This window comes from Fulmarus glacialis, unplaced genomic scaffold, assembly GCF_000690835.1.
Source record: "Fulmarus glacialis isolate BGI_N327 unplaced genomic scaffold, ASM69083v1 scaffold11468, whole genome shotgun sequence".
Taxonomy (NCBI): Eukaryota; Metazoa; Chordata; class Aves; order Procellariiformes; family Procellariidae; genus Fulmarus; species Fulmarus glacialis.
This window is the reverse complement of record NW_009226476.1, coordinates 1,089-28,850: the sequence shown is the minus strand read 5'-3', so window position 1 is coordinate 28,850 and position 27,762 is coordinate 1,089. Positions and strand designations below refer to the sequence as shown.

The 27,762-nt window shown below is 35.6% G+C and overlaps 1 protein-coding gene across 1 annotated transcript in view; it reads right to left on the bottom strand.

The window, feature by feature from the left end:
• The window catches only part of CEP162 (centrosomal protein 162kDa), a 42,701-nt gene extending 15,542 nt beyond the window's left edge, over positions 1-27,159 (bottom strand). Inside the window, exons 1-16 of the mRNA XM_009582818.1 lie at positions 27,100-27,159; positions 22,013-22,148; positions 13,941-14,093; positions 13,481-13,667; positions 12,432-12,484; positions 10,178-10,293; positions 9,153-9,183; positions 8,635-8,757; positions 7,719-7,910; positions 7,464-7,545; positions 6,461-6,725; positions 5,269-5,536; positions 3,419-3,561; positions 2,393-2,620; positions 1,586-1,723; positions 545-657 (exon numbers count right to left, since the gene is read on the bottom strand). Coding sequence (XP_009581113.1) covers positions 545-657; positions 1,586-1,723; positions 2,393-2,620; positions 3,419-3,561; positions 5,269-5,536; positions 6,461-6,725; positions 7,464-7,545; positions 7,719-7,910; positions 8,635-8,757; positions 9,153-9,183; positions 10,178-10,293; positions 12,432-12,484; positions 13,481-13,667; positions 13,941-14,093; positions 22,013-22,148; positions 27,100-27,159 — 2,288 coding nt within the window. The remainder of the gene's footprint in view (positions 1-544; positions 658-1,585; positions 1,724-2,392; positions 2,621-3,418; positions 3,562-5,268; positions 5,537-6,460; positions 6,726-7,463; positions 7,546-7,718; positions 7,911-8,634; positions 8,758-9,152; positions 9,184-10,177; positions 10,294-12,431; positions 12,485-13,480; positions 13,668-13,940; positions 14,094-22,012; positions 22,149-27,099) is intronic.
• Positions 27,160-27,762: the final 603 nt, after the last annotated feature.

Here is a 27,762-nt window from a genome sequence, read left to right as displayed (position 1 = left end):
ACTCTGCATCAGTGGAACTCATCTATGGGCCTCTCCCAAGCAAAGATTTGTAAATTAGGAGTACACGCAATTGCTAGGTTTTTTCCTCATTACTAGTACAGGATGCAACTCTGACAGGACCTACAGTGCAGTTGAATCTGATGGTTCCTTCACTACCAGGATCTCTTGTGGCCCAGATCTACTGTGTATCTTACAACAGTATCAAAACATTTTGACATGTGAGCAGAGCCGTAATACTAGAACAGGTGTAGTATACGTATTGCACATTCTGATATGAATAAGAGTATTTGAATTTTAGCATTGAAATATTCCCCAAATGGAAGACCCTACTCCGCCCACAGGCCTGAAACATCAGCAAGAAGGCTAAGAATTAAGTGCCCATAATCAACATAAATCAATTCTCAAAAGAAAAAACAAAACCACAAACCCAAGAAACACTGGAAAACATGCACCTGACAGACTCTACAGTGATTCTTCATAAATAAAATAATAAACACAGCTGAAAACTCCAGAGATTTTAGGTCAGATGTGTAAGTAAGCCTACCTTAGGGCTATTAATTCAGACATTAAACACTGATTCTCCTTAAACATTCGTTCCTCATTTTTTTTGTTTTGGATTTGTAGCTCTTTCATTTGTTTGTATAACCTCTCATTTTCCTAAGAGGAGACAGACAAAGTTAAAGAACGTTCATAAATGACTGTTTTATCCCGTTCAAAAACAATTGTCTATGACTTGCATAGTTTGCCTACTGAAACAGTGGAAGAAAACACTAAATGTTTTATTACTAAGTTTCTAAAATGGATATCTACTTTCATTATCTTTGCGCTAAAGTAGTATACAGTGATCTCTACAATCTTGTCCAAGTGTCTGCTCACTCTGGAGAAACTAGGCCAGTTCCTCTGCAAAGCTGTCCCAACTATATTCTAAAAGCATGGATGGGTGCTGATAGATCAGAGCTCAGCCTGCCCATGCTCCAATCCTGTCGACACAAACCATCACCGATTCGGGATGCTCACAGCTATACTGGCAAGACATTGTGACTATACCAAGAAATGCTGCTGAGCACCAGCTGGAAGCTGGTTAAACTAACCTATTTGATTTTACAGCTGCAAGTATTCAAAAGAATTATTAAGCTTGCATTATCTATTTCTACGCTTGACTAAGTAATAAAAGTCAGGCACACTAATAAGGTTTCTTTGAAATCAGCTGCTCAGATCCTGTGTAAACATCTTAAAAACAGAACCCTCCAGATTTCTAATATAACTTAAAAATACTAGTTTTCTACTACATTTGAGGCAAAAAGTTTGTGGTTCTTTATGGGCCATGAAGTATTTTACCAGTTCTCAACTGACAAGTCAGCATATTTTTACAATTTAGAACAGTTACATGGAATCGTGGAAAAACAGCCCAAACTAGACATGTGTGAAATACTTTTTAAACGTGCAATACATTTGCCCTTCACACCTAAATTTCATCCACTTTTTAGATAGCAAGATAACTGTTTTCAACAGAAAAGTAGTAACCATTAAACAATTTTGTTTCTGAAACTGGCTAGAACACAGCTCAATATGCTGTGTGGTATACCTGTTGATAACCTTGAATAATGACCTCTTGATTTTCAATTTCTTTTTGTATTTGTGCCAGTTTTTCTTCAGTGACAGGAATTGTTGCCATATGATGGGTCCATCTCTTCTCTTCACTCAGCTCTTCCATACTTCTTAACTTTCAGAAAGAAAGACACACAATTAATAAGAAAGTTTTGTTAGCAATATGGAATTCTCTACAAGGCTACACTTTTATAATATAAATAGGTCAATCTTTTCATTAAGATATGAAAGCAGACCAGTGAGCCAATCTTATTATTGGAGTTTCACAGAAGCACTACAAAACAGGAACAAAGTATAAAAAGTTTGGGAAAAGTTAACAAAGTTTTACCCTCCCTCTTCTGTTCTTGTGTATCTAGGCAGGAGGGTATACTGGAATAACCTTGGGAATATGCCATACAGACAAAACACAACATTGAAAAATGCATCAAAAAAATAAACAATATCTCAACATATAGTGCTTATGTATAACAAGTGGTATCAGTTAATCTCTTATTCATATTTTTTTTTACATAGCTGAGTTAAATCTTTGCAAAAAACCTGCTGCAGAACTCTCAAAATAGCAAACTAAAGGAATCAGGATAATATAGTTTATCGCTGTAGAAAAATAAAAGATTATGTCTTATGGGCAATAAATGTAACAGCAGGTATGCATTTACAAACTAACAGTGTGTATGTAAATCTGGATTTTCTGCTCATTAACAACTCATGTAAAATAACATTAATTTAATTTTCAGAAGTGATGTTTCTCCTGTTCTATAGTAATGGGATACAAGATGATAAGTACCTTACTCTGAAGAACATAGTTTTCCTGACCCAACCGAGAAAGCTCTTTTTCATGCTGTGTTTTCAATTCTACTGTCTTTGTCTCTATTTCTTTCTCTTTTTGTGAAACCGTGCTGGTTAGCTGTTGAATCAAGTCACGAGCTGTGTTCAGGTCCTCCTCTGCAACTTGTACTCGTTTTAGCAAATATAGTTCTCTATCACAACTTTTGATAGGAGAAAATGATAAATCCTAGTGAAGAGAAAAATTCAGGGAAACATTACACTGAGCTGATTGTTTACCAAAAATTCCACTCATCGATTTTATTTAACTGGCTTGTCTGGCTCTCAGCAACCACATAAGGCACTTGAAAAGAAAAAAAAAAAAAAACAACATTCTAATAGCAAGACATCCTGCATTTACTTTCATGAGCTGCTTTCTCATTTCTGAAATACGTATGAGGAAAACAAGCCAAAAAACCAACAAGAAATAAACACCTCTCATGTGAGAGCCACTATATGGCTACCATTATTCTATTACGCATCTTACTTTTGGAAAAGCAGTAATGATTTAGGTATTCAGTGAAAAATTTTTTGTACAGTTTATAAGGAAGAAGGATAATCCATCATGGTGCTGCAAATTCTCATCTTGGAGAAGTCAGAAGATACTATTAAATATTCAATGCAAATAGAAAAAAAACCCCAAACAGTAGTACTATTTAACATTCATAACAGGATACTTTTAAGTAAAAGTTTTATGTAAAATTTTCCCCTTTTCTACCACAAAATAGTAATTTTTAGAAATTAATAAGCATTCCAATTTTAAGTACATAGAACCGCCCAAGCAACAGAATTATCCAAGCAACTGAAAAACAGTATGATTATACTTGCATATTTTAAAAGCAAAAACTAGTATTTGACTAAAGGGCCATCTTTATTCAATATTTCAGCATTTGCCAATCTTGTGATAATTATTAAAAGTCTTGACAAAATAGGCTTGCAAACCAAGTTGTACATACTATAATTAGGAGCATCACTGATTATTACTCACATGCTGATACTGCCTGCAATAATCCACAGCCTGATGTCCAAGATTATTGACAACTGATTGGCCAGACATAACTCTGTTAATACTTCCCTTTGAAGCTGGTTCATTTGTTGCAGATCTTATTATCCTAGTAGCAAATAAGCCTTCTTCATTTAGGCAGAAAGTAAAATAGAACAAAATTAAATTCAGAATTTCATGTCCTTTCAAAAAAATCTACTTACGTGATCCACCCCTTAGGCATATAAATTAAGTATTCTACAACCTGAATTTTGAATTAAATATAGAAACTTGAGAGCAATGAGACATCATGGAAAATGTTGTAGTTTTTTTTTAAGTAAGGAACTGATGACAAGATAAAACAAAACCCAAGGGAACAACTGAAAAAAGTAGCTGGATAATAAATTCTTTATGAAACAAGGTTAACCTCAGTTCTCTGCTCAAGAATTGGCCAGTTGTCTAAGTATACAGAAGTACAACATATTTCAAGTTATGATGAAGATAAGACACAGCAATTTTCAAAATAGACTTTGGAGTGCAGATAGCATACAAAGACATGCAACATTTATTCGTTGCATCAAATAGTAACTTGACTGGAAATTAAAAATCAGGGAAGTTCCCCCTACGGAGTAACTAACATACATGGAACTATTCACATCTTAGTCTTCTGAAATACAGATAGTAACTACAACTCTTGTTTCATTTCTGCCTATAGCAATTTAAGCTAAGAGCTCCTGCTTAGGAGTGTTATACCTGAAAACAAACAGGCAATGATCATTTTCCAAATTTAATACTTTTTACATTTCTCACACTATCGCCTCACAAAGGTGCTCCCTTAGCACTGATGATTAGGGGATTGTTTGATTCAATGCCATTCTCTTCCTCGCTTTAGAGGTCCCTGCAGAATGCGTCCTGGTGATATTAACTTCTGAAGTCACCTGAAATTGCTATGGAGAATGGCTATAGCTAGAGAGGGAAGAACATGTTCGAATAACGCTAGTGGCCTCATTTTCTCGGGATATGTCATTCACTTCACTAGCTCCATCTGGCTGTAAACCCTCCTCTTCTCCAGAGAGCACCAGAGCAATGCACTGAGGAACTCAGGTCCCTTAGTTTGACAGCTGCCACTGAAGCATCTCCCTAAGATGGGCAACATAATCCTAAACTGCTTTTCCCAACACTACTTGCAGGGTTTTTAAAAGCATTACACGCCAGAAGCGTGCTAAAACCTGGGCATCTGTAGAGTTATTTTCCCATGCCTCAAAGATAGCAAACATCATCTGCAAAGATGCTGAATTATCTCATGAAACTTTCAGGCTTCTCCCAAAAATAAAAAAGTTCAATCCTTTACTTGCAACTCAGCTTTCACAGGACTACATTGGTATTCTCCTTTCCTTAGTGTTACAAGAGACAAGAACAGAAAATAGAACTGTCTTTTTAGTGCTTTCTTTGTACTCTAGGAAAACAAAGATAAAAAGAAGCAGCTGAGAGTAGAAATTCGGCATCACACACAGAAGTTAGCGGGTCAGCAAATCTTTGCATTTACTGTAATGAAAAATGTAACTTGTAGATTACTAGCTTTTTGTATTGTTTTGGTCCTACTGGTGAACAATAGGTAAGTCTCAAACATAGTGGTGGTATATGCGAGTGGAAACAAGTGAAACAAGACTACAGTGCAAAGCTTTATTTAAAAGTCTCTCTTCCAGCAACTTCATACTGATACAGAAAAAATTCAGTACTTAATTGCTGATTTCTTCTACAACATTTTGAATTTTTTTTTTTTTTTTTTTAAATGTGAAGCATGAACAGCAAAGCTCTCTGGCTCTTAAAACTCAGACTTCTTATGATAGAATTACCTTTAGATCTTGCTCTATCTGCAGGACTTTTGGCTTTCACACTCGTCTTTTTGAAAGTTTCTTTTGGTGTTTTCTTTTCATTAACCGGAAAAGACTGTTTTGAGAGGGAAGTGGGTTTCCCATACCCAGAACTTCTAACCACCCCATGAGGACCATATGAAGATTTCTTTTTATGTAAAGGTGCTGGACTTCTGATATTCTTGTATAACATTGGTTTAGTTGTCATTGATTCTGATCTTTCATTCTTCAAGGAACAAGACTGAAGAGCCTGTGATAGAGCACATTTGTTTAAAACAAGTTTTAGGCTCTAGTGTAATCTGAAGGCAGCTTTCACTATTAAAAGAACATAGAAACAGTTATCAGAATTACATAGCTCTAAGACACAGGGCAGCAGGAAGCATTATTTTTAACCAAATTAATAGTATGTAATTTTGCAGAATTTTACTACTTCAAAAGTATACATAGTGCAAGTATTTTGTTCTGGCTCCATTTAATTGTTCTGGCAAGTTGTATTACATTACAGGATCTTTAGATTATCAAAGCAGGTAGCTCATGACTAAAGGTTAATCACAGTGAACACAGAAACTCAGTGATGAAGAGAGGAACAGTGGCAGACAGAGGAACCCTACTAAACTTGATCAAAAACAGAGCTCACAATTCCTAAGACCAGCAAATGAGAAAGCTTAGCCTGTTGGCCCTGGTGGGAAACCCACCAGGATGAATCAGCCAAACAACCTCTCTCCCTGCACTGCCTTGCAGACATGATCAGGTTGCTGGTCAGTACACTTGTCTGACTAAGCCCTACGTTGATCATTGCGGTCTCTCCTATATTCTTATTGAACTGTATTTCTAACTGTCCTCTCTCTAGGTATGCTCTCTATTCTGAGCCTGTGTGTGTTTATACACGTCCCTGCAATGGGAACACATGCTCACACTCACTACTAGCTTGAACTGGGGACATGGAAGTGCAGCAGCCTTGCACATATTGCGCTGGGACAGGAAGAATTCCACTGGTCCCAAAGTCCACTAGATTTGGCTACCTCTAACAATAGCAACAGTAACATGAGAGTTTCAAGAAAAACAGCAACAGTCTCTCAACTTCTAAACATCAGAGCATAATCAAATGACAGGCAGTCTAAAATACATTTTAAATTTATTTCCACATAATAAAAATCTGGTTGATATTACTTACTTGTTTAGTTTTGCTGTCTTGTGAAAGCAGAGAGTCTTGTACTATTTTTTCTCTTAGTACGTCAGGCTGTACTTCACTGGCCTGAATTTCTTTCTCAGTCACCTTCTGGAAGTTATTGTCATTCACAGCTGTCTGCAGAAAAATTCTCTCTTCTCTGTTAAATTTTTCAAGTAAGTTTGTCTCCCAGACTGTGTTATTCTGGTGCTCTTTAAAGGGCAAGTGGCTGACGAAGTCATTTGCTGTGCTGCCTACCAGTTTCACAGGACTACAAGAGAAAGGAATAAAGTCATATAGAATAAGACTTTTGCCCTTTGCTTTTCTGTCACTCTGGAAAAAGTGGGCCATTTTTACTTCAGGTATCAGCTCTAAAGACTGCTTGAATTTGAAAGAGCCAGTAGGCTCCTTTTAAGAACAACCTTGCAGATTCACTCTCATGCTGTGGAACAAGAGCTATTTCCCAGCAGTGGCTGTTTTTGCAGAGGTACCAAACTCGGCTACAAGATGAACACCTGCAAGTGTGCAATTAATGCTAATAAAACAATGAATGGTAATTTCTGCTGGGCGCAGCTACATGATAAGCTCCCAAAATCTATTTGCTAAGCATAACCTATTTCTGACAGTTCCAGGGCCTGTGCTTTCTTGCTCTAGACACAACAGTTGGAGCAAACCAGAAGGTTAGTAAGAATCATGAGAGTAAGCAGAATAAGAGGATTTGATCTTAGATTATGGAGCAGAGATCCTAGCTGTGGTAGCTGTGAGAGTGAGGAACACTCCTCCAAATGATTTGGCAAACATTGCTGCTTATCACTCAAACAAAGTTTGGGAATCCCTGGTCTGAACAAATTAACCCTGTATATTCATTTTACAATTCACTGCAAATGCCATAATGCCAGTGCAAGACATAATGAAATTTAGTCATTTAGTTATTTAGTAAGCTGTTTTTCACAAATAGTTAATGGACTTAAGTTATTACAATTCCTAAAATGCATTCTGAAATAAATACCTTTCAGGCTCCACATCAAAACTTCTGATATTACATGAATGTCCTTTAATTGGTTTCATCAATTCTTCCACAGTAGGTAAATCTAATTAGCGCAAAATAAAATAAATAAATAGATAAATAAATAAAACCCTTAGAAAAAATATTAGTAAAAAGGACAATATTTTAAAAATGTTTCATAAATGGAGTATTGAAGATATTACTAGTTCACTCATTTTACATGCTTCTACAATACATGCCTTCCTTTGAGGTATTTACCTGATTCAACAGTTGACATGTTTTTTGAATAGATGTCATTATTTTGTGAAACACCTTGCAGTAAGCATTCTGAGACTGCCATTGCAGAATTGTGCAGGTTTTGCTCATCAGTGTCTCCCAAAGACTGATCAATATGATGGTATGCTTGGTGTAACGCTTCGATGTCACTGGTGGTTTGTCCATAGGAAGTGCCTGTGAAAAACGCAGGCTCATAAGAGACACTACAGGATTTTTGATTTCGGGAAACATCCCACTGGAGCCTGTATCACTTACTTGCTTGGTCTATTATGTGGTGGGAACAGTGATTTCAGTTATGAAAAACATATTTTAAAATCTCATTTTTACTATAAAAATGAACAGTTGCCAAGTTAATTAGTACATACTAAACAGTCTCATCTACAGTTGTGCATGCCTCTCCACCCACCCTCCCCGCCTCAATATTTTATCAGTACTAAAACTAACAGTGTATGTGATATAACTATTTTAACAGATGCCATCAGAGCCACACTGTGGATATAAGTGGCATACACTGTTTACAAAGTTTGATAAGAGAATGTATTTTATAACTGTGTTCAATGCTGTCGAAGAATTTTAGCTATGATGAATAACCAAAGGAGATGGTATTTAAAAATCAAACTGCATTGTCAAAAGCAACTTTACAATAACCAAGTGTAAAAAGCTGTCTTTTTAGCAGAAATATGACTTTTTCCTGAAATATTTCCTCCTCCTTTCAAGATCTGTTACTAAAAGCCAAGGGATTCATGTTCACTGATAACCTAAGAACAAATGAAGATATCAGAGCCACCTATTCTACTAAAGTAAGATTTTGGGGTTTGGGTTTTGTTGTGTGTTTTGGGGTTTTTTTATGTTTGTTTTTGGTTTTGTTTTGTTTTGTTTTTTTAAAAGCAACCCTTACCTGCTTCATTCATTTCAATTCCACTGACTTCTTCAGGCAGATAATGTTCACCTAGAGCTACATCTGATGTTTCAACAGCCTTTTGAAGTTCTGTAGTTGAATCTTGTGAATCAAGTAATACAACTAAAACCAAAAAGATAAATGTTAAAGAAAACACAATTCTCTTATTTATACTCTGTCTACATTGGAATTAGAAGTATACCAAAGCTTATCTTGATATACTAAACATGTGAAAAATGCTATATAGATTATTCTAATGCCATTAATGGTAAACTGATTAACTCTAATTACAAGCATCAAAATCTGAGTACTGACTAGATGTAGTAAAATAAAAAATTACATGGATGATCACTTTGAAGTGCTAACATGTAGATAACTTTTTAACCATTTCAGTCCAACAGACTTTCAGTAGAACACAATAAAATCAGGTGAAAAATATCAAAATAGTAAAAATCAAGTAAGAAAGTTTCAAAAAGTTACATTTAGTATTCTCCTACTGATCAAAGTTTATATTTTACCTTGAGCCAGCATGCCAGTCTTTGCTTCTTCCTAACAAAAATAAATTAAAAAAATTACTTTTTGAATTTCAGGGAAAAAGATAATCTGGACGAACTTTAAAAGTTGGTCCAAAACCTAAGAACAGTTCTTAGAACTTAGAACTAAGCAGTTCTTGGTTCTCCAAGAATATTCACTTCTCTAAAACTCTCCTTAGGATGCCAAAAGGTCCTCAACATCCTGTATTCTATAAACCTTCTCACAAGTGACCAGGAACTAAATGCTACTCCGCATAAATGGAATAATATTTTTGCACCTTCCTGGTTCTCTTATATTGTAATTTGAGAAAACAAAATAATGTAGCAGTAAGTACATTACAGTTCCATTCTATTTGTTCTTTTCAAATATTTATTAGAAATGCTACTTTAATAAACTTAATTAAAAAGAATTTTAAAACCCCATTTATCTATTATAGATGAACACGTGGTGCTCTATAGACTCTTTTCGTAAAAAAAAACAAATCAGAACATGCGCTCCAGGAGTGCACCTGATGTGCACCTGATGTGCTCCAGCCATATGTGTTCCACATCAAAATACCTGACTAAGCCAGTCGACAGCAATACCCCCAAAGCTCATACAGTGTAGATTTTGGGTCCTCTGTCCAAACTGCTTCTCTGTACACAACTACTTCCCACAGCAAGCTGTGTCACTTGCTGGTGTAGACATCACCTTAATAGCTCCAAAAGACAGAGATTAATCACTACCCATTCTGAGGCTGAGGCTCCAACCTGAGCTCATCATTTGTGCACTCCCATCCACAGTCTTAATTCAAAGGAGGAGTAAGCAGGAAACCCTGTGAAGAACTTAATCTTTTCGGTGATTTATCACAGGAAAGTGTATATCCTTAATAGAACAATATAGTCCCAGGACCACTACATTCTTTTCTTTCAGATAGTACATATTATATAAAAGTTTACTATGTTTGCAGTTATACATTGCAGAGCTTTTACAATTCATGGAAGTAATGTAAACATTTGGTAAGTTATACCTGTTCTTGAGGACTTAAATCAACTCCTGACACGATGTTTTGATTCACCTGACTTTCCTCAGTTTTAAAGGCAGGATTAGGATCTGTTTGTTCTTCAAAATCTTCACTGTAGCTGCCTGAAGAGTAAAATAAACATCAAATAGAATGAATATTCAAGAAAGATAAAGCAGTAAGGAAAAGGTATTTCCTCTTCCCCAATCTCTCATCTAAAAACAGCTACTGCCACTATTACTCCTTTCACAAATGCAACAGAAAGGTTTCGAGACTGCGTGTGGACAGTAAAAGTCACACATAATATCTCTAAATTCAAAAGAAGTTTGTCTTATGATCAGATATACTTTACCTCTGTCTCCTCAAGGCATACTTGAATTGACCCCTTTATTCAATCACTTTCTCTCTCTTAGGGTGAAATGATGCAATTCCCCCTCTAGTAGACGAAGTACTCTGTACATCTCCTTGACAACTCCAGCAGTTGTTAGGCTCAGAATCTGTTATTCTGCTTCCCCTGGCCCAACAGCCACTCTCAAGAGTAAGCATTATTTAAAACCACAAGTATGTCAGAGAATGAATTTTACAAGCAAGCCAAATGCTTTTCCTTCCGTTACCTATGTCCTTCCACAAGTTCTGATCCCCTGTTGCTGTATCTCCCCCACTCAGCTCTTGTGGTTACAGGCTTCAGTGTCTGCATTATCTGTAACGCTTACATCTAGAAGCATTGCAAAACACTGGTTTATGTTGTGTTCTTTCTGTGTTTTGTCACCAATACAACTGACACACAGTCTAACGCATATGTAAAAACTACTCTATGAAAAGTCACTATTTCAGCATTCTCTGGTTTTGGACCATGAGAAGTCTGATCAGCTGAAAATAGCTTTCTCATACTGACTTAAGACATACACAGTGCTTATAGTATTCCTGCATACGTATTATCCACTATTTCGTTTGCTATTTCATGAAATAGCAGTTTGACAAAGACTAAACCAAACCATACATTACACACAGATTCGTCATTCCAGGTATTCCATAGAAACTGTTTTCCTAAAAATCAGAAATATCAATTTCAATAAAACTGACCGTAACAATCAAGTAATTTCAACCGTGTTTTTTTTTTCCAGAAAAAGTCTACCAAATTGTTGTAGCATTTCTGCTACAACTATCATATCTCTTGCAATCTACAGAGTAATCAAACTTGCAAGAAGAAAAGATTTCCTGCGATTAAGGTTTACAAATACAGCCTCTTTATGTTTGGGAAATTCAAGCCTGACAACATGACCTCTCAAAAGTTCAGCTAAATATATAAATTTGAAAATACAATCTGTTGATTAAACTACAGGAATACACTCTATGATATGTTAGCAATGAAGAGTCAAATAAAGAGAGATGACAAGTGAAAGAGAAGTAAGTAAGATGAAAGGAGTGTAGCATGGAAATTTGGGAAAAAGATCAGGCAAGAGTAACACTGCAGATTACAGAGATTAAATTCAGGTATGAAAAGACAGTACAAAAATACAGATGACAGTTAAGACACTGGAGTTACTCAAACATTAAGATGTATTTCAACATCAGGGTCATTTTTTCTTCAGTTTTTGATTGACAGTTGCTTGGGGTTTTTTTGCTGTTTTTCTTTTAGACATTGGTCACAATAGATGAAAAATTCACTTCAAAACAAAAAAGCACAAACCAAAAGCAACTCCCTGAAACCCTTTGTCTGAACACCAGCTGCACAGTCATAATGCAAAGGCAGACCAAAAGGCCGATGTGAGAACTACAGATAAATGCAAATCATAAATACGAAAACTACATTAGCTTTCAGATAAATAAAAGTTTTACCCACAACGGTCAGGGTGATATGGGAACAGAAGTCAATTGGTTTACATACTACTCAGAACAAAAAAGTTCCGTGAGGATGCTGGACTGTCTCGTGAATCTGAAACCTACAAAGAGTCAAGTTTTCTGACTAGCTCCAAAGGCAACACAGAGCATAGGACAAGCTATGAGACTGTAGTACAACTTCCTCTTTCCAGATCTTTAAATTACATCCCACTACAAACATGAAGATCCTATGCTATCCTCTGACACCCTGCTGTGACGTTTTCTGAAGACTTTGCATTTGAACTGGAGCACTAATCCACAGCTTTCATTTCTGTTATTCTGTTTAATGAGATTCTCACAATTCTTAGTGTACACACAGTAAAAAAAAAAAAAAAGAAAAAAAAAGAATTTTCAAATCAATTATTTAGAAAGATGGTATTACCAAATTTCTCTTCATGTGTGGATTCCTCTTCTCCTTTTTCTGTTTCTTCCTTTCTGAGAAACAAAACGAAAATTTTACTCTCTTCTTGGACAGCAAATAAATACAGGTTTTTTTCTCTAATTCCAAACTTCGATACCTCTTACAATTAGCGATAAAATTAAAAACCTGAATTTGTCCAGCATATCAAATCATCGGTAAGAAAGGCGGATAAATGTCAGCAATTATTAAAACAAATATTTAAGTTTTTACAACTGTCCATAGTTAAAATTCTCAATCTAACTCTTAAAATCACCCCCTTTCTGCATTCCCTCCAACATTTACATTAGCTTCTCAAAGAAATTTTTATCATCAGGTCTGCTTCCTGTTCTGACCTTCTTATTCTGCATTAACAAAAAAAAAAAAAATCTCTCCTTTCTTTCCCCTTTTCCTGTAAGATTAAAGTTTTTTCCTTACCTAAAACTCTCCAGAATTCTGACCCTCCAACTGTTTTCACATTAGAAGTTTCCTTTGCACTCAGCATTTTTAGCAACAGCAGCCTTCATGAATTGCCCCTTCATCTGTTTCTCTCACATATGTTTGAACTTATTTTCACATAACTGATTATAAATGGATTGCCCTTGTCTATGAAGATTTTGTATGTTTCCTCTAGATTCGTTTGTAACATCATGTCTAAGGGGACATAGAATCTTTCCTGATCTACTTCCTTGTTATTATCAGTTGTTAACTTTTCATTTAGTTATACCTTACAATTAAGAATGTTAAATTGACTTGTAACCATTGAGTTATGCACAAGACTGTGTAGCTATGTCCACTCATCACCAAGTCACGCTCTCTCACCTTATTCCTTTCTTTTATTTATTAAGCTCACTTCTGTCCTTGTCTTCCAAAAAAACCCAAAACAAAACAAAACAAACAAACCACAACAAACAAACAAAAAAATGACTGAAATCATACAGGATCTTGTCCCACAAAATCTCAGTGGCCATGGTATTCCCAAGATACATGTGCCCACTAATACAATCCACAACTTTTCTTCCCCTCTAAATTACCGTATAAATGGTGCTAGTAATACAGAATCATTGGAATCCAGCTCTTTATTTAATCTTGAATAATCAATAGTAGAGGAAGCTTCTCGTTCGAGTTTGGCAAAAAAGATCTCTTTTTCTTCTTGTTCTTCCAAGGTATCCAATCCAGCTCCCACGATACTTTGATTAGGCTCAGAAGCTAAAACTGAATCTAAATTTCAAAACAAAGAATAAACTAATTGTCTGTGCCCTATGTTCACATAGAATAGTCAAAATAGTTAACAACAACTATAGACAGACTCACAAAATATTAACAGTATCAAATAATCGTAAACTAGTACCAGGAGCCTTCAGCTCACGAGATGCAGCTGACAGAAGTGAAGAATCCCAACTTGCAATGAATTAAGGGAGACATTATTATTTGTAATAATAGTTTACTTAGATCTAGCCAACTTCATGAAATGGCTGCACTCTCAGTTCTCACCATTTGTCTCCAGACTGTCTCTACTTAAGCAGACAGCAACCCCATCACTTTTCTGAAGCTGCATCTTTTCCACATGCATGTTCTCATCAGTTTCCCCCATAGGCTGTGAAGTGTTCTGTATCTTGACAAAGCTTCCATTGGTTCCAAGCATTCCTAGGAAAAAAGTTGCAATATTCTTGACTATCATCTAAAGGCTATTTGTATGACACTTCAGTCTTTTAGTCATCTTCCAGAACCACCAATTTCAAGCTCACGTTGCAACTGCAAAGATACCCAGTCTCACAAATCACATTCATCTAACTTCAGTTTCTATTATGAGAGACGTAAATCTTGTTTAATTGCAATTAATTAGTCTATTATATACATTTTCTTTCCATCCTTCATATTTGCACACAAACCTATAGTTCAGCATGGGGCAAATATAACATCTGTAAAAATTGACTTACTGTAACATTACTTATGGAGGACAACCATACACACAAACCCTGTATAGAAATTAACATTTCTTTGTTAGAAGCCTATTAATTTTGTTTGATCTACTACCCACAGACTTTTGAAAATTGTAGCCATTGGCCCAGCAGCTCCTTTTCATTTGTTGCAAATTAAATGCTTTAAGGAAAAATATAATAACCAAAGTTACTTAAAGGTCACTGATGAACACCCAGTTCTTCCATTCTGTATGTTTATGCAACTACAACATGCAGGTGCTCTCCTTACTCATTGTTGTGAGTGTTCAACATCACCTTACCAACTTTATGTGTGAATTCTGCTCTCAGACAGAATGATGCCTTATCTAGTTCCTTACAGAAAACTAAAAGCCAAGTATTGCAGTACTTTACTAGTTAAAAAGCAGTACCAAGTCCCTTTTGCCTGCCCCTAAACCACATACATTTATACTTAGATTCTTTAGAGATTCTCTTATGAGAAGGGCTGAGAAGGGCTAGGAGAAAAGCTGCTTATGCATTTTATCCAATGACGTATGAAATGATTTAACAGTTCCCACAGAAAGGAACAGAAACCATGTCCATCTTTTCCAACATGAATCTCCAGGTGGTAAAACAAACTCAGAATTTTTTGTTCTGTCTGGCCAAATGATGTTTAGACTGTAGGTGTGTCCTTGCACTGAATGTACCAGGAGGGGTGAAGACACTGACAACAGCTCATTTCCTGCTGGCAGGAGGCTGCAGGAGATGCGTACATCAATAAACCTTCAGATCAAGAACACTAAACCAGTCTTCCACATGCTGATCAAGTGCTTCAACTCTGGGCTGCTACTCTGTCCTGTATACAGGTTCAACCAAGTTCCTTTTACGAAATGCCGTATTTGCCTATATCATGACGATGGAGAATCCTCTCCATTCAGTACTGAAAATGTACCCAGGGTGAGGCAGGGTGGGAAAGGTAAGAGTCTGAACACCTTTTCCTTCCCTACTGGGCAGCCCTTAGCACATGCATTCTGATTATAAGAGCCTCCTCATTAAGAAGTAGAGTAGGTTTTTTTTTCTTGACTTGCAATGACAAAGTCCCATTGCACGTTTTATTGGGGAGGCTAAGTGCATAAGATTCTACATCCAGGAAATGACTTCTACATTCTTGTATCTAACTTCAGCTCTCTGATACAGACCTCTGACTGACTTGCCTTGCGTGCAACAAATAAATGTCAGACATTGACTAAAGGTCAAGGTCCACGTGTTTACAAAGTTAATGCCTAAATAAATACATTTTGCTACTACATTGAAAAGTGTAAAATGAAAAGCTCAAAGTGCTGAACAGAAGTGAAAAAGCATGAATAGTCCATTTCTTTGGTACCTAAATGCAGTAATTTAAAGTAATTTACCCAGATGGCGCTCTATTCTAGTTATCAAGACAGGGAACAGGAGTTTGTTGGCAGCTGGGTCACAAGTTTTTTGCAGACCTTTAGAATAGCCACAATCTCACCAGACCTCTGACACCCTATTTTTCAATGAGAATATGTTAGTAGAATCAAAGATAAACTGTCACTGCCCTCCTACATAAGATTTACAAGAAAGGAGATGGCAATACACTTCAGTAGAAAGAAAATTAGAAAGTTTAACAGAGCAAAATTTTAGAGAAAAACATTTTCCTGAGTTGTTTTATTTAAATCATCTCAAATTCAATGAACTTTCTGAACAGACTTACATTGATCTTGAAGGCTTCATGGGATAAGTAGCTTACATTAGATAGCTTACATAAGTAAGTAATATTTTTTAAGTATTTTGCCAGTTCAAACCAGACCAGAGCTTTTTTAAAAAAAGCACCTCCCATAATAATCTGAAAATCAAACACCATTTTGAAGCTATTCAGTTTTGTAACTCGTCCATTCCCAATTCCCAGACACACACCCCAGATTACAGGAGATACTACCATTGCTAATGAAGGCAAAAATGTCTTTTTACTAGCCCTGCACAATCTGAACTCTGAGAAACTTACCAAACTTGGAAAAAATATCAACTTGGATGGATTTCAAAGTCTCTTTTCACTGTGTTTTTTCGCTGTTTGAACAGTCCTACTGATTTCTGAGGGGCTTGCAAGAGTGATTTGGGGGCGGGGCGGGCATTTGTTATTTTTCGTAAAAACTTCTTGAAGCAGCAGTTTTCTTGAACTCCAAAGATTTCACTACCCTTATCTTCACATGCAATATTTTTTAAGGCTAATGATATACAGTATTCTTTTTTAAAGTCCTGCCACTTGAAATTAATTAAAATAAGAATGAAGAAAGAAGAAAAATTAAAATTTTCACTTAGAAAAATATTCCTAACCAGCACAATTGCAGAGAAACGTTTAAAAACATAAATACAAAGGACTCAAACCTACAGACAATGACAAACATCTCTTTAAAAAGTAATTTCTTTTCTCCTTAATCTGACCAGGACTGTCAGAATTGAACCATTTTATCTTTTTAATATCATATAAAATACAATAAATTTGTTACCCTCAGAATTGTCTGGACTGTCAGAAGTGAGGCTTTCTTCTTTGTTTAAGTACGAATCTTTTTTGTCCTTATGAAATTTTTCCAGCATTTTGAATTTAGACAAAGCCTTGCTGCGAGATGCACTGGAAGAAGGTTTAGGGGGAACTACTTTAAGTGTACACAAACATTTGTAAGTTTTTATACATAATGGACAGGGAACAAAGAGAAAAGTAAGATGTGAGAATTCAAATTGTCACTTCTGAAAAAGTAATGCAGTTCAGTTTCTTGTAGACTGAATTATCTACAATTTTCTACCTGTAACTGAAGATTAAAGTTAATACTCATAACTTCTGAGAATAAAACTCTTTTTCTCCTCTTTTTTTGTTTTAAAAAAAGACAAATTCCTTCTTGCTCCACGTATACCTGGCATTCAAATACACTGTTCTAGGAGCTCAATATATTACCCGAAAACAAAGAAAAACTAGTAAAACTACTTCAACAATAACAGAAGTTTTGTACTACAAGTTTTGAAAGAAAGCATCTAGATCGGTTCAAAGAAAAGTAGAAAAACATAGGTACATACATGGGAATTACTACTGTCTTTATCACTGTCAGGTACAAGAACTGCATGTTATTTGATCAAACCGTTGAGAGGACTTGCTTAGAAGCAAATATAACCAAACGCCTTCCATTTACATTAGTAGAATTAAGTTTTAGATAACAGTACCTATGCTGAAAATTGTGCTTTCTCATGATACTTAGATGATAGTCACACTACACCCTTTATATACCTTAGGCTAGCCAGATGTACTGTATTAGACTTTCCCTTGTTCAAATTGTCGGGGTGGAGGAGACTTCTAAATTGGCTAATTCAGGGAAAACTCTTAGTTACAGGTTTTTTGAATTTACATTGACACAAGAGAGTAGTCTAGGGGATCAGGCCAAATACTTATGCTATCTAGAAACAGGACTATGGGGAGATGTGACCAGAAGCTAACACAACACAGAAACATCCAAGATGACTAAAGGAAACTGGTGAGCATATGGCAAAAAGAGAAATGGTATGAAATCCATTCAGATACAATGCACAGGTCCTTTATTCCCTCAACTGATGTCCAAGTCCACTCGTGAGGCCTCACTTCTCTAGATTTATATTCTCCAACATTTACTGGGAAACTAAAGGTGTTGACAGCATGCCTTCTGCTCTAAATAACACAAACACCTGATGCCTTCTAAAACAGTAATTTGAAGTAACTTCCAAACTCCTCCTATTGCTCATATTTCAAATATTAAGCCTAATTCGAGAAACAGATTCAGTTTTAGTGTTTATCTCCCAGACCGAGATGCTTTATAGCTATTCTATGCAACGAGCCTTATGAAAACAGGGCAGCACATATGCTCTAGAAAGCTAACATAGGGAAATGTTCTACAGGCTACATAGTATATCACCAACACAATCTGAAGACCAAGTGCCAAATATTTCTTTGTCATGTATTGATCTGCTTGAATTTAACACCAAAGCCACGTTTAAACTAATACATACAAGTTAATTGCTATTGTCATTTACACAAAACTATTTCATCGATCAACATTTATAACTCTTAATTATTCTTTGGAGTTCCTCTTTATAGCATAAAAAGTGACTTCACATAAAAGGTTGAATTTGAAATTACATAGACTAAAATAATCCTGTAGATTAAACAACTCAGTTTGTCATTATTACACCAACTGTACTGTTTCCATTCCAGGGGCAGCATGCACAGAGTAGCCTACTAGTCAGCAGAGGGAAAAGAATCAGATCAATAGAAAATAAATATAATGCTTCTCTGACTGGAGTCTTTGAAATTAAACAAATAGAACAGTGAATATTAATATTTCCTGAGTATGAAATACAGAAAGTGTAAGAGATTTTGTGTTTACTAAACATAATGACCTTTGTTTAGATTTTCAAAGTTATTCTCCCCCCCACTGGCTTACATTCAATACTGTCTGTCCTCCTACATCACTATAGGTAGTGATGTATGATGTAACGACAACTGAGCAAAAGTTCACATAGTTATTAGTTTCTTCTGGAAATGGCAAATGAAGTAAGTGGCACCTTGTTTTCAGTGAGAACACTATGGTCAAATGGACAATTTGCAAAGGATTTTCTATAGGAAACGCACTAGTAATACAAGGCTGATATTGAATAAATTTAACAAAACATATTTAATCAAATACCAGACTGGGAATCTGAATGGGGACTCTTTTGTTCACTGTTTTCCACCATTTCAGCATGGCTTTCCATCAGTTTCTTCTCTTTTCTCAGTTTAACAAATCTTGTTTGAAAATCTTAAAAAGTAAGACAAACAGCAAGAACAGACAGGCAAGCAAGACATGACAGGAATTCCTGTTATCTAATTTCTTTTTATCATTTAAATGACAAAAGCAAGTAGAAAGGACATTAGTTAGAGGCATGTCTTTAACCTGTCAAATACGGAAGACAGTATCTTGAATCATAATTTGCACATTTCAGTTTAAAGCTGAAGAACAAAGAGTTCAAACGTGCCTAGAATAACAAGTTGAGTTCTTTTAAAATGTACTTTATACTGCTCAGCCAAATGAGCAGAAATAGTCTACGCTGTTTACCATGAATCTACAAAACCAAGTGGAAACAGGCTATTAGTGTAAATCTCTACCCGTTTCCTGGCACTGCAACAAGATGCCTTGGAAAAAACAATCAGACAACAAATAAATGTATAGCATATATTTTGTCTTCCAGTCATCTGTCTTGCGTCTTTTAAGAAAGCATCCCATAGATACTGCAGTAACTCAAAATGAAAACCTCAAACTGGAAACAACTTACCAGCTCGGTGCATTAGTCAAGCTAATTAACCAGACTGTACTTTGTTAATATAACAGTATCTCTATACAGTGCCACCCAAACACATCAACTCATACATATTAAGCACATATTTGTAATGCAGTGCCACACTGGAGGTAGAAGTAAGATTTATACCTTTACATAAGTTTGATTCATGTTGACAAAACACTTTAAAAATAATTGTATTAGCTGACAGCCTATCAATAAGAGTCCCATCTGCAACCAACATGGAGGTTCAAGCCTAGGAGAATACACAAGAATCTCCACAAAATTTCTGCCAACTTTACCCTTTTGAGAAATAAATTCAGCTTATTTCCATATTTGTTATCATCACAGAAATATTATTATGTTTTTAAGCAGGACGATTATTTTGCTATTTAGGGCACATTTAATAACCTTACAAAAAGCTAAAAATCTAAATCATCTTCTTCTCAGTCATCCCGTGCAGTAACTTATATTATCAATAATAATCCATTATTAATATATCCGAGCACCATACTACTCTTGTATTCTCAATTTTATTATGTCCAACTGCCAAGACATGTTCGACCTTTGATTCAAAAAGCATTACACACAGATTACTTTCAACTCTCTGCGAAAAAATCCAGCCCCTTATCATGAAGAGTATGAATATGAACAGGCTAGCTTCTTTTACAAGTAAATGGATTCCATACTGGCAAAATTGGGTAGGCTCACCTTCTGAATGTTTTCTTGTAAAAGGAGAAGCTTTTTCTAAAAGAGATCCTAAAAAGTCTACCAGAACGCTGTTTTTATCTTATACGTCAATAAACTGCAGATCAAGCATGTTTCAGTTCTAATAGCTTTACCTCTAGTTAAACTACAGAGCTGATAAGATATTCTTAATTTAAAAAATAAAAGTGGTAGAATTGGTTTACATGGGAAGAACTTGATATGATCACATTATTTCTTCCGATTCTGCTTTGCATTGTACTTAACCCATACAAGCACTGTTCTCTAAAACTTGTAATCACCCTGCCCTTTAAGTACCTATTGCAGTGTTTTTTGGTTGGATTAGCATGGGAAGCATCAAAGTGCTTTATGGGTTGCCTCAAGCATTTCAGAAAAAACATGGAAGAATGGTGAACTTCTAAAGTCCCCTGAAAATTTTCTCTGATAGTATGTCGAAAAACGAGGTCATGCTAACCGCTTAATTCTCACACTTTGCCCAGCAAGAATACTCTGTCCTTCTGGTTTTTTGAAAAGCTGTAAGGAAATCATAATATCTCATAACTACCCGATATATAGTTGCACTGCACTGATAGGAACTCTCTCATATCCATCTGAGTTTACCACCAACATCTTAAAAGGCCAGAGACAGATAAGCAGTCCAGACAACACCTATTAGGGTTATGCCTACATGGCAAAACTGCTAAGATTTGGCTCCTAACTATGACAACACTGACAGGACAGAGCTATGCTTAAAATCGGAGACTACCAGCAGTATCTTAACTCTGTCATATGAAAAACTAGTTTCTGGAACTTTCTGTTAAGCTCCAGTTGCAAGTTGCATACAAATCATGAAAATAAGAAGCCACCAATTACTACAAGAACAAAAGGCAATCACCCTGTAGAAACTAACTACTCATAGGCTTTACTACCCAATAAGAAAACAATGAAGAAATGGAAAACTAGAGGTGGAAAGCTTGCAAACAATAACATATTTTCTTCCAGAACTATGTGACCAAGTCAATACTGAACTAGCTATCATGTCATCACAGCCCTTCTCCTCTTGAGCCATGGTTCTTGGCAAGGGAACTGTTGAGAATACTGACAGACATACATCTTTGAATCAGCTGCTGTTGAAAAGTTTTTCTGTGCTTCCCCAACCTATTACAAATGTTGCGATTAGCGTAAGATTATACAAATTGGTCTTTTTCCTCTCCAGTTTTGAGAACAGAAATCTATAAAAAGTCAGTATAAGGAACAGGTTGGTTACAAAACACACCTACAAATATTTCAGCAGAATTCATACGTTTTCTAATTATCTTTCTATTTATAATGTATGTACTCTTTACAAGTTTTAATAACTTCAAAGCTACAGAAAAAACAGCAGAAAGCTTGCTTACAGCTTGAATACGATCCCTTTTAAAAAAATACAATTACATTTGAGTTTTATACCTTACAAACTCGCATTGTAATGTTCTAAAGCACTTGAGTGGCATCAACTTAATCTGAAACTAGGCCTATATGAAGCATGAGAAAGAACTAGCCTGACCCCCTGTGGCCAAAAAATTGCAAAACTACACTATTTACCACCATCATCCAAATCTTCCTCAGATATCCACCACGGCACTGAATCCTTTTTCTTTGTTTCTTTTTTCCTGGGCTGTCCCAATGTCTCAAGAATGCTGGATTTTTTCTTTGAATTTCCAAGTGAATCATCTGAAAGAGACTGAGTCAATTGCACACAAGATTAAAGAAAGCTTTTACATTTTCACATTGTTTAACTGTCTTTCAGCCACTCAATTCTGGACTTCTGAGTTCAGATGCCTCTCTTTACTCCCCACTGTCTGCCTTTTTTGTACATGCATGACAAAGTTGAGTAAGAAACAATAACTATATTCATGTGGCATAATACTGCATATTATAATAACCCCACTGCCAGAATTTGGATATGTTAAAAGTTAACTGCTTTGTAGAGTATATGTTCAAATGAACAGCATAATCAGTTCTTTTTCAATTAGTTACAACATATAAGAACCAAAATCCTGACTAAATCCCTGAAGATAATGAAGTAGAGCAGAAACAGTTTTGCCTTGGCCTTGCTTTGTACATGAACAACATATTAATATTCTAGCTCCCAGCAAATCAGATTTAAGAAATTAATTTTATACTTTGTGTTCATGGAAATTAATAGAAATGCCAGAGCCATTCCTACCCCACTCTGCGTATTAAGCTTTCCTATGTGTTAGTCATCCATGCTGATTTTGACTGATGGCTTAAATCAATGGAGAAAAAAAGTCTATGGGGATGAACATCCTATGAATTTAAGCTAGTGGAGAGTAACAGGAAGGAAAAGACCTACAGACACTTTATAAGACAACAGAACTTTTTTGAAGTGATGCAGCTTTTTTTTAAAAAAAAACCTAATCTCTGCTCTTTTCCTTTAATAAAGCTCTTTGTGGCTTACAGCAGGCTCAGAGCCACAATTAGCTGTCCAGACATTGAACAAGGAAATAAATTCATTAAGCTAGTTCACTGCAACCTTATGTGCTACATATTCTTTGTGCTTAAACTCAGTAAACATGGGGTTAACAGGAGTGGCATACTTTTTATTTTTATCTAATCTTTTATCCGTAATTGTTGAAATCAATTGTCCTGAAGTGTCTTATAGAACACAGTGAACAGAGGTAGCAAAAGCTATCAAGTGTAAGAAACAAAGAATTCACATATGAAATGCATCATATGGGAAAATTTCAAAAGCTTCACTTTTGTAATAGTCACACATAAGAAAATGTGATAGTACAAACAGAATACTAGAGGCAACAGGATTGTGGGTACTTAATATGTAAAATACAAGAGGATGTTTTATTAAAACAAGCCTCTGCAGTCCACTGCCTGATTCCTACTGCATAAAAAGCACTACCATAAAAGCCTACCTTTACTACATACTAATGCTTCCATTTATATGGGCCTAACAACAACATCCATAAATCAAACGCCAGTTATCCAAAACTACCATTTAAGAAAAGAAAAAAAAAAGAAAATAATATTCTTATAAATATCTCTGACCAATAACATCTTTAGAGCTTACAGTTTCACTTGAGAAAACTTAATGTCTGTCATACAGTCTCAGAAAGAAAATTTAAGTGCTTCGAGCCTTGCGCTTTAATAAAACACAATTTTAATAAATTATGAAACTGCTAGACAACAGGATGTATTGCAATTTCTTTAAGTTGGCTCAGTGACATAGAACAAAACAGCTTTACATTCTTAATAAATGTCCTATAAATAACAACTTCCTTACACTAGTCACAACACAAGTACTAGAGCCATTGTCCCCAAAGGTCGGACTGCCTCCTGCTAGCTAGAAGTACTGACAGGTGCTTGATGCAAGCTGTTATCGCTTGCTGTTTCTTTTATGACTAACAGCATCCTCTACTCTGCAAGCAGAGCTTCAGTGATGCTCGTACTCCTTCGAGTATTGTAACTAAAGAAACTGAAACTCCCACAGGTTGTTCTCAAGTTCTGGAAATTTTCTATGTCCAGCCATCTTGTCAACTGCAGACAGTAAAGTTGCAGCAGCTGGGAAAGAAATGCTGACACGAAAATACTAGTGCATTTTTCCCAACATGTCAGTTGTCTCAGCAGCGAAACTTAGAGATTTTTTTCTTCCTTTGAAAAAAAGTAAATAAATAAATCAATCAACTTTTTGGACCAGTAATGGCTTTTCAGTGCCAGTAAGTGGCACTGATTTCTTCCTTCCCCTCCTATATAAAGCAGCCTGTCAGCCTTTCAGAAACATAGACACACACACACAAAAAAAAAAAAAAAAAAAAAAAAGCATCAGTTGTTTAATCTCAACTTAAATAAAAGCCAGAAGAGTCAGTTTTAAGAACTGGGACAACTACATGGCACATAATCAGCTTACCACTTCCTATACACATGAAGGAACTTAAGAAAGTAGATAGGTAATACAGGATTGGATCTAAAACACTCAGACTTTCATGACCAGTTGTCCTAATTATTTCATGAAACAAGTCTTTTTCACTAAAACAAGTCTACTCCTACTATATTTTTAGTACAAAATAATATTTTAATATATTTGATCTTTTAATAAAAATTAAAAATGTTTTTCAAACATGGTTTAATGTGTAGTGTTACTCTTCCAGGTACTATTCTACAGATTTTCTAATAAAGATGGTATAGCCTTTCCTTTTGAAAGTCTTCCTTCTCAGCTACCCATGAATATCAAGTAGAACAAAAGTCAACCTAAAAGACTAGAAGCAGATAATGGCTTTTTCCTAACTTTGCTTTGCTTGAAGTGTCATCAAAAAAAGCAGTTAGTTGAAGCACTGTGTATTAGAAAGAGCTCCTCACATTGCATGTCCCAAGGGAACTTCACAGCCGACACTCAGAAAACTCAGGAGCTACACCACTATGACAGATAATACGTCAATTAAAGTGACAATAGGGGAAGTACGCTAAAGTAAGATACTGGTGGTGGGGAGTGGAAGGATCACAGGCACACAGACAATGGAGGAGGAAGAGAACAATTATGGATGACAACAGGCCGTTCTGGCAAGGGGTTGGGAATAAGTGTGACCAGGCAGACATTTGTGTTTCCTTCTGTATAATGATAAAAGCCTAGAAAATCCTCTTCACTGATAGTGCATATGCCAAAAGACTTCAGTTTAATCCTCATATTAGACCTGCATCATCCAACTGTATCTACAGTCTTTCTTTAACTTTATATGTTTTAATCACAAACATACATACAATCCTTCCCCCAAACAAAGGCCACTTCACTAACTATGAGTTATTTAAAAGGGAAAAACCATCCTACTCCATTTCTTCTCTGAAAGATTTGCTTAAAAGATACTGTCTTCCTCAAGCTACTAAGAAACAGTTTTCCTATTCCCTCCCTCCCCCCCGCCGTTATACTCTCACCACAAACATCACCTACACAGCAATTTCAAACAGTGAAGCACACCAGTTTCTCATTTTTCAACATTAAAAGCCAGCACACTTTTTCTAAAAAACAAAAGCAAAGGGAAGGACATAACAGAAGATGCAAGCATAACAGAGAGTAGATAATATCATTGTTATTTGGGTCTGTATCTAGCTGGCAAAACATAAAATAATGTATATTTTTAATGACTGAATTGGCAGTGTATGTGTTTAAGCAAGTTTAAACACTTTACAAACAGTTTTCGTTTGAAACAATAAAAAACAATTAAGACATGAGTTGTTAAAAGTTACATTCTCTGGAACATGCCAAATACCACTTAGAATAATTCAAGACAGCTATTTTGATTTTTTTCTAACTCGAGCATTCTCAATGTGGGCCAGAGATGAGGAGCAAGAAGAACATGTCAAATAAGGAACAAAATACTAGAAGCAATCACACGCAGAGTTTTGTCAGATGCGCAAAATAAATAAAAGAATAAACCTCCTCTCTCTTCCTCAGAGCAACTCCCTTCATAACAATAGTAAGTAAAGAATTTTTGACATAAATGCAAAGCCTAATTTTCTATTTTTACTAATATTAATAATTTCAGTGAATTTAAGAATGTTAACTCAATAACATCATCAAATTAAAGGCCAAAATCTACCTTTAAGTTATTTGTGAATCTTAATTTTCAGATGGCATTTTGGTTTTCTATTCTCTCAATTTAGTATTGCTCAGTGAAGTTACATTTATTCTGTAGCTATAAAAACACCTCACAAGCTGCATGGTCAAAGGAGAGTTACAGACCTACCTGGGAAAGCCAAAATCATCTTGAAAAAGAAGCCTCTTACTACAGATCTTTAGTACACAGTACAAAGTGCAATTTTTATAGAATTTAGCACCTACATTTTTCACAAGTAATTAAATGGTAGCACAGCCTCTACATCTTTAAGCATACATTACATGTAACAGAGACGCCAAGAATATTCTCTGCCATCATTAGCTACACTTATACACAGCAATAGAATCTAGTAAAGGCCTTATGTATGCGGTATTTATATCTTAGGTTTATCACACTGTGTGTCTGATAGACCAGAGGGCAAATTCTGAAATTGCAGGTCTCTATGCAGTGAAAAAACCATACCAAGTTAGGGCATTTTGACCACGCCTGATAATTGTTAGCTTAAGTTATAACCCATAGACTTGCATGATTTTGCCTGTACTCAAAATCACCAAGCACCATGAGGAATAAAAGGAATCAAATCAACATTTTCTAATCACTACAACATACTTCATTTTGTTAGCATTAATACAAGAATTTTTAAGCAGAATTCAGTAAAACAGAGCTTGTGCCTACATACAGGAAAAGTTTTTAATCTCATTTTCAATTATATATCAATTTGAAGCTTCTGTTACTAAATAACACACACAATTAAATTGAAACAAAAATCAAGAAGCAAGGGCTCTTTCTGAAGATACAATCTAGCAGCGACAAAATATTTATTTAATCACAAAACTGTTCTCTTGATTTCAATACAGCAAAATAGTGTGAATTAAGTTTAACAATGAAGCGAGGACCTTGTGAAGACCTTGCAAAGACCCACGTGGAAGACAGCTATGTAAATTATGTGGAAAAAGCACAGCTGCATCTTCCATTTCATATTCTTTCATATTCAATCTTCCCCCTGTATTTTAATAGGGAAAAGGGATGTGACCTTGCTCTGAAACATACCTCTTTCAGAAACTCTTCAAACTGCTCATCTAATTCTTCTTTTGAAATTCGATGAGCCATAATCTGCAACTGGATGTTACCTTCCAAACAACTGAGTTTAAAAACTAAGATTTAAAATAAAGAGAAATTTAATTAAAAGCATTCTGAAAACAGAGGTAGCCTAGTGATTTGCTGCTTTCATAGAGAGCTATAAGAAAAAAAAAAAACTCAAGAGATGCCAAATTTCATTCCTCCCACTCCTAATCTAAATTATTTACTGAACAAGACAATCAGTGCAAACATGCCTGGATTACCCAAATTCCCTATAATCAAAGTACTCATTTCCAACACAACAGTTTCAGCATTTAAACTTTGAGGGATAAATAAATCACCATTTTTACATTTTTCTTCAAAAGACAGCTCTCTTAGCTACCCACAATTAAGCATTTTGTCAATGATCAAACAAGAATCCACGGCAGTAATACTTCCCATCCATTTTAAGGGCTTTTAATTCTTTTCTATGTTTCTTCTCCAAAACTGGAGACATTTGGCATTGTAAGTTTTGTTTCATCATCTCTGCTGTGCTTAGGACTCAGTAAACAATAAATGCATGAAAGTCTTTAAGATTAGAGGACAACATTTGGTTTGATCTGCCCTGTCACAGAAAGCCAATGACACTTGCCC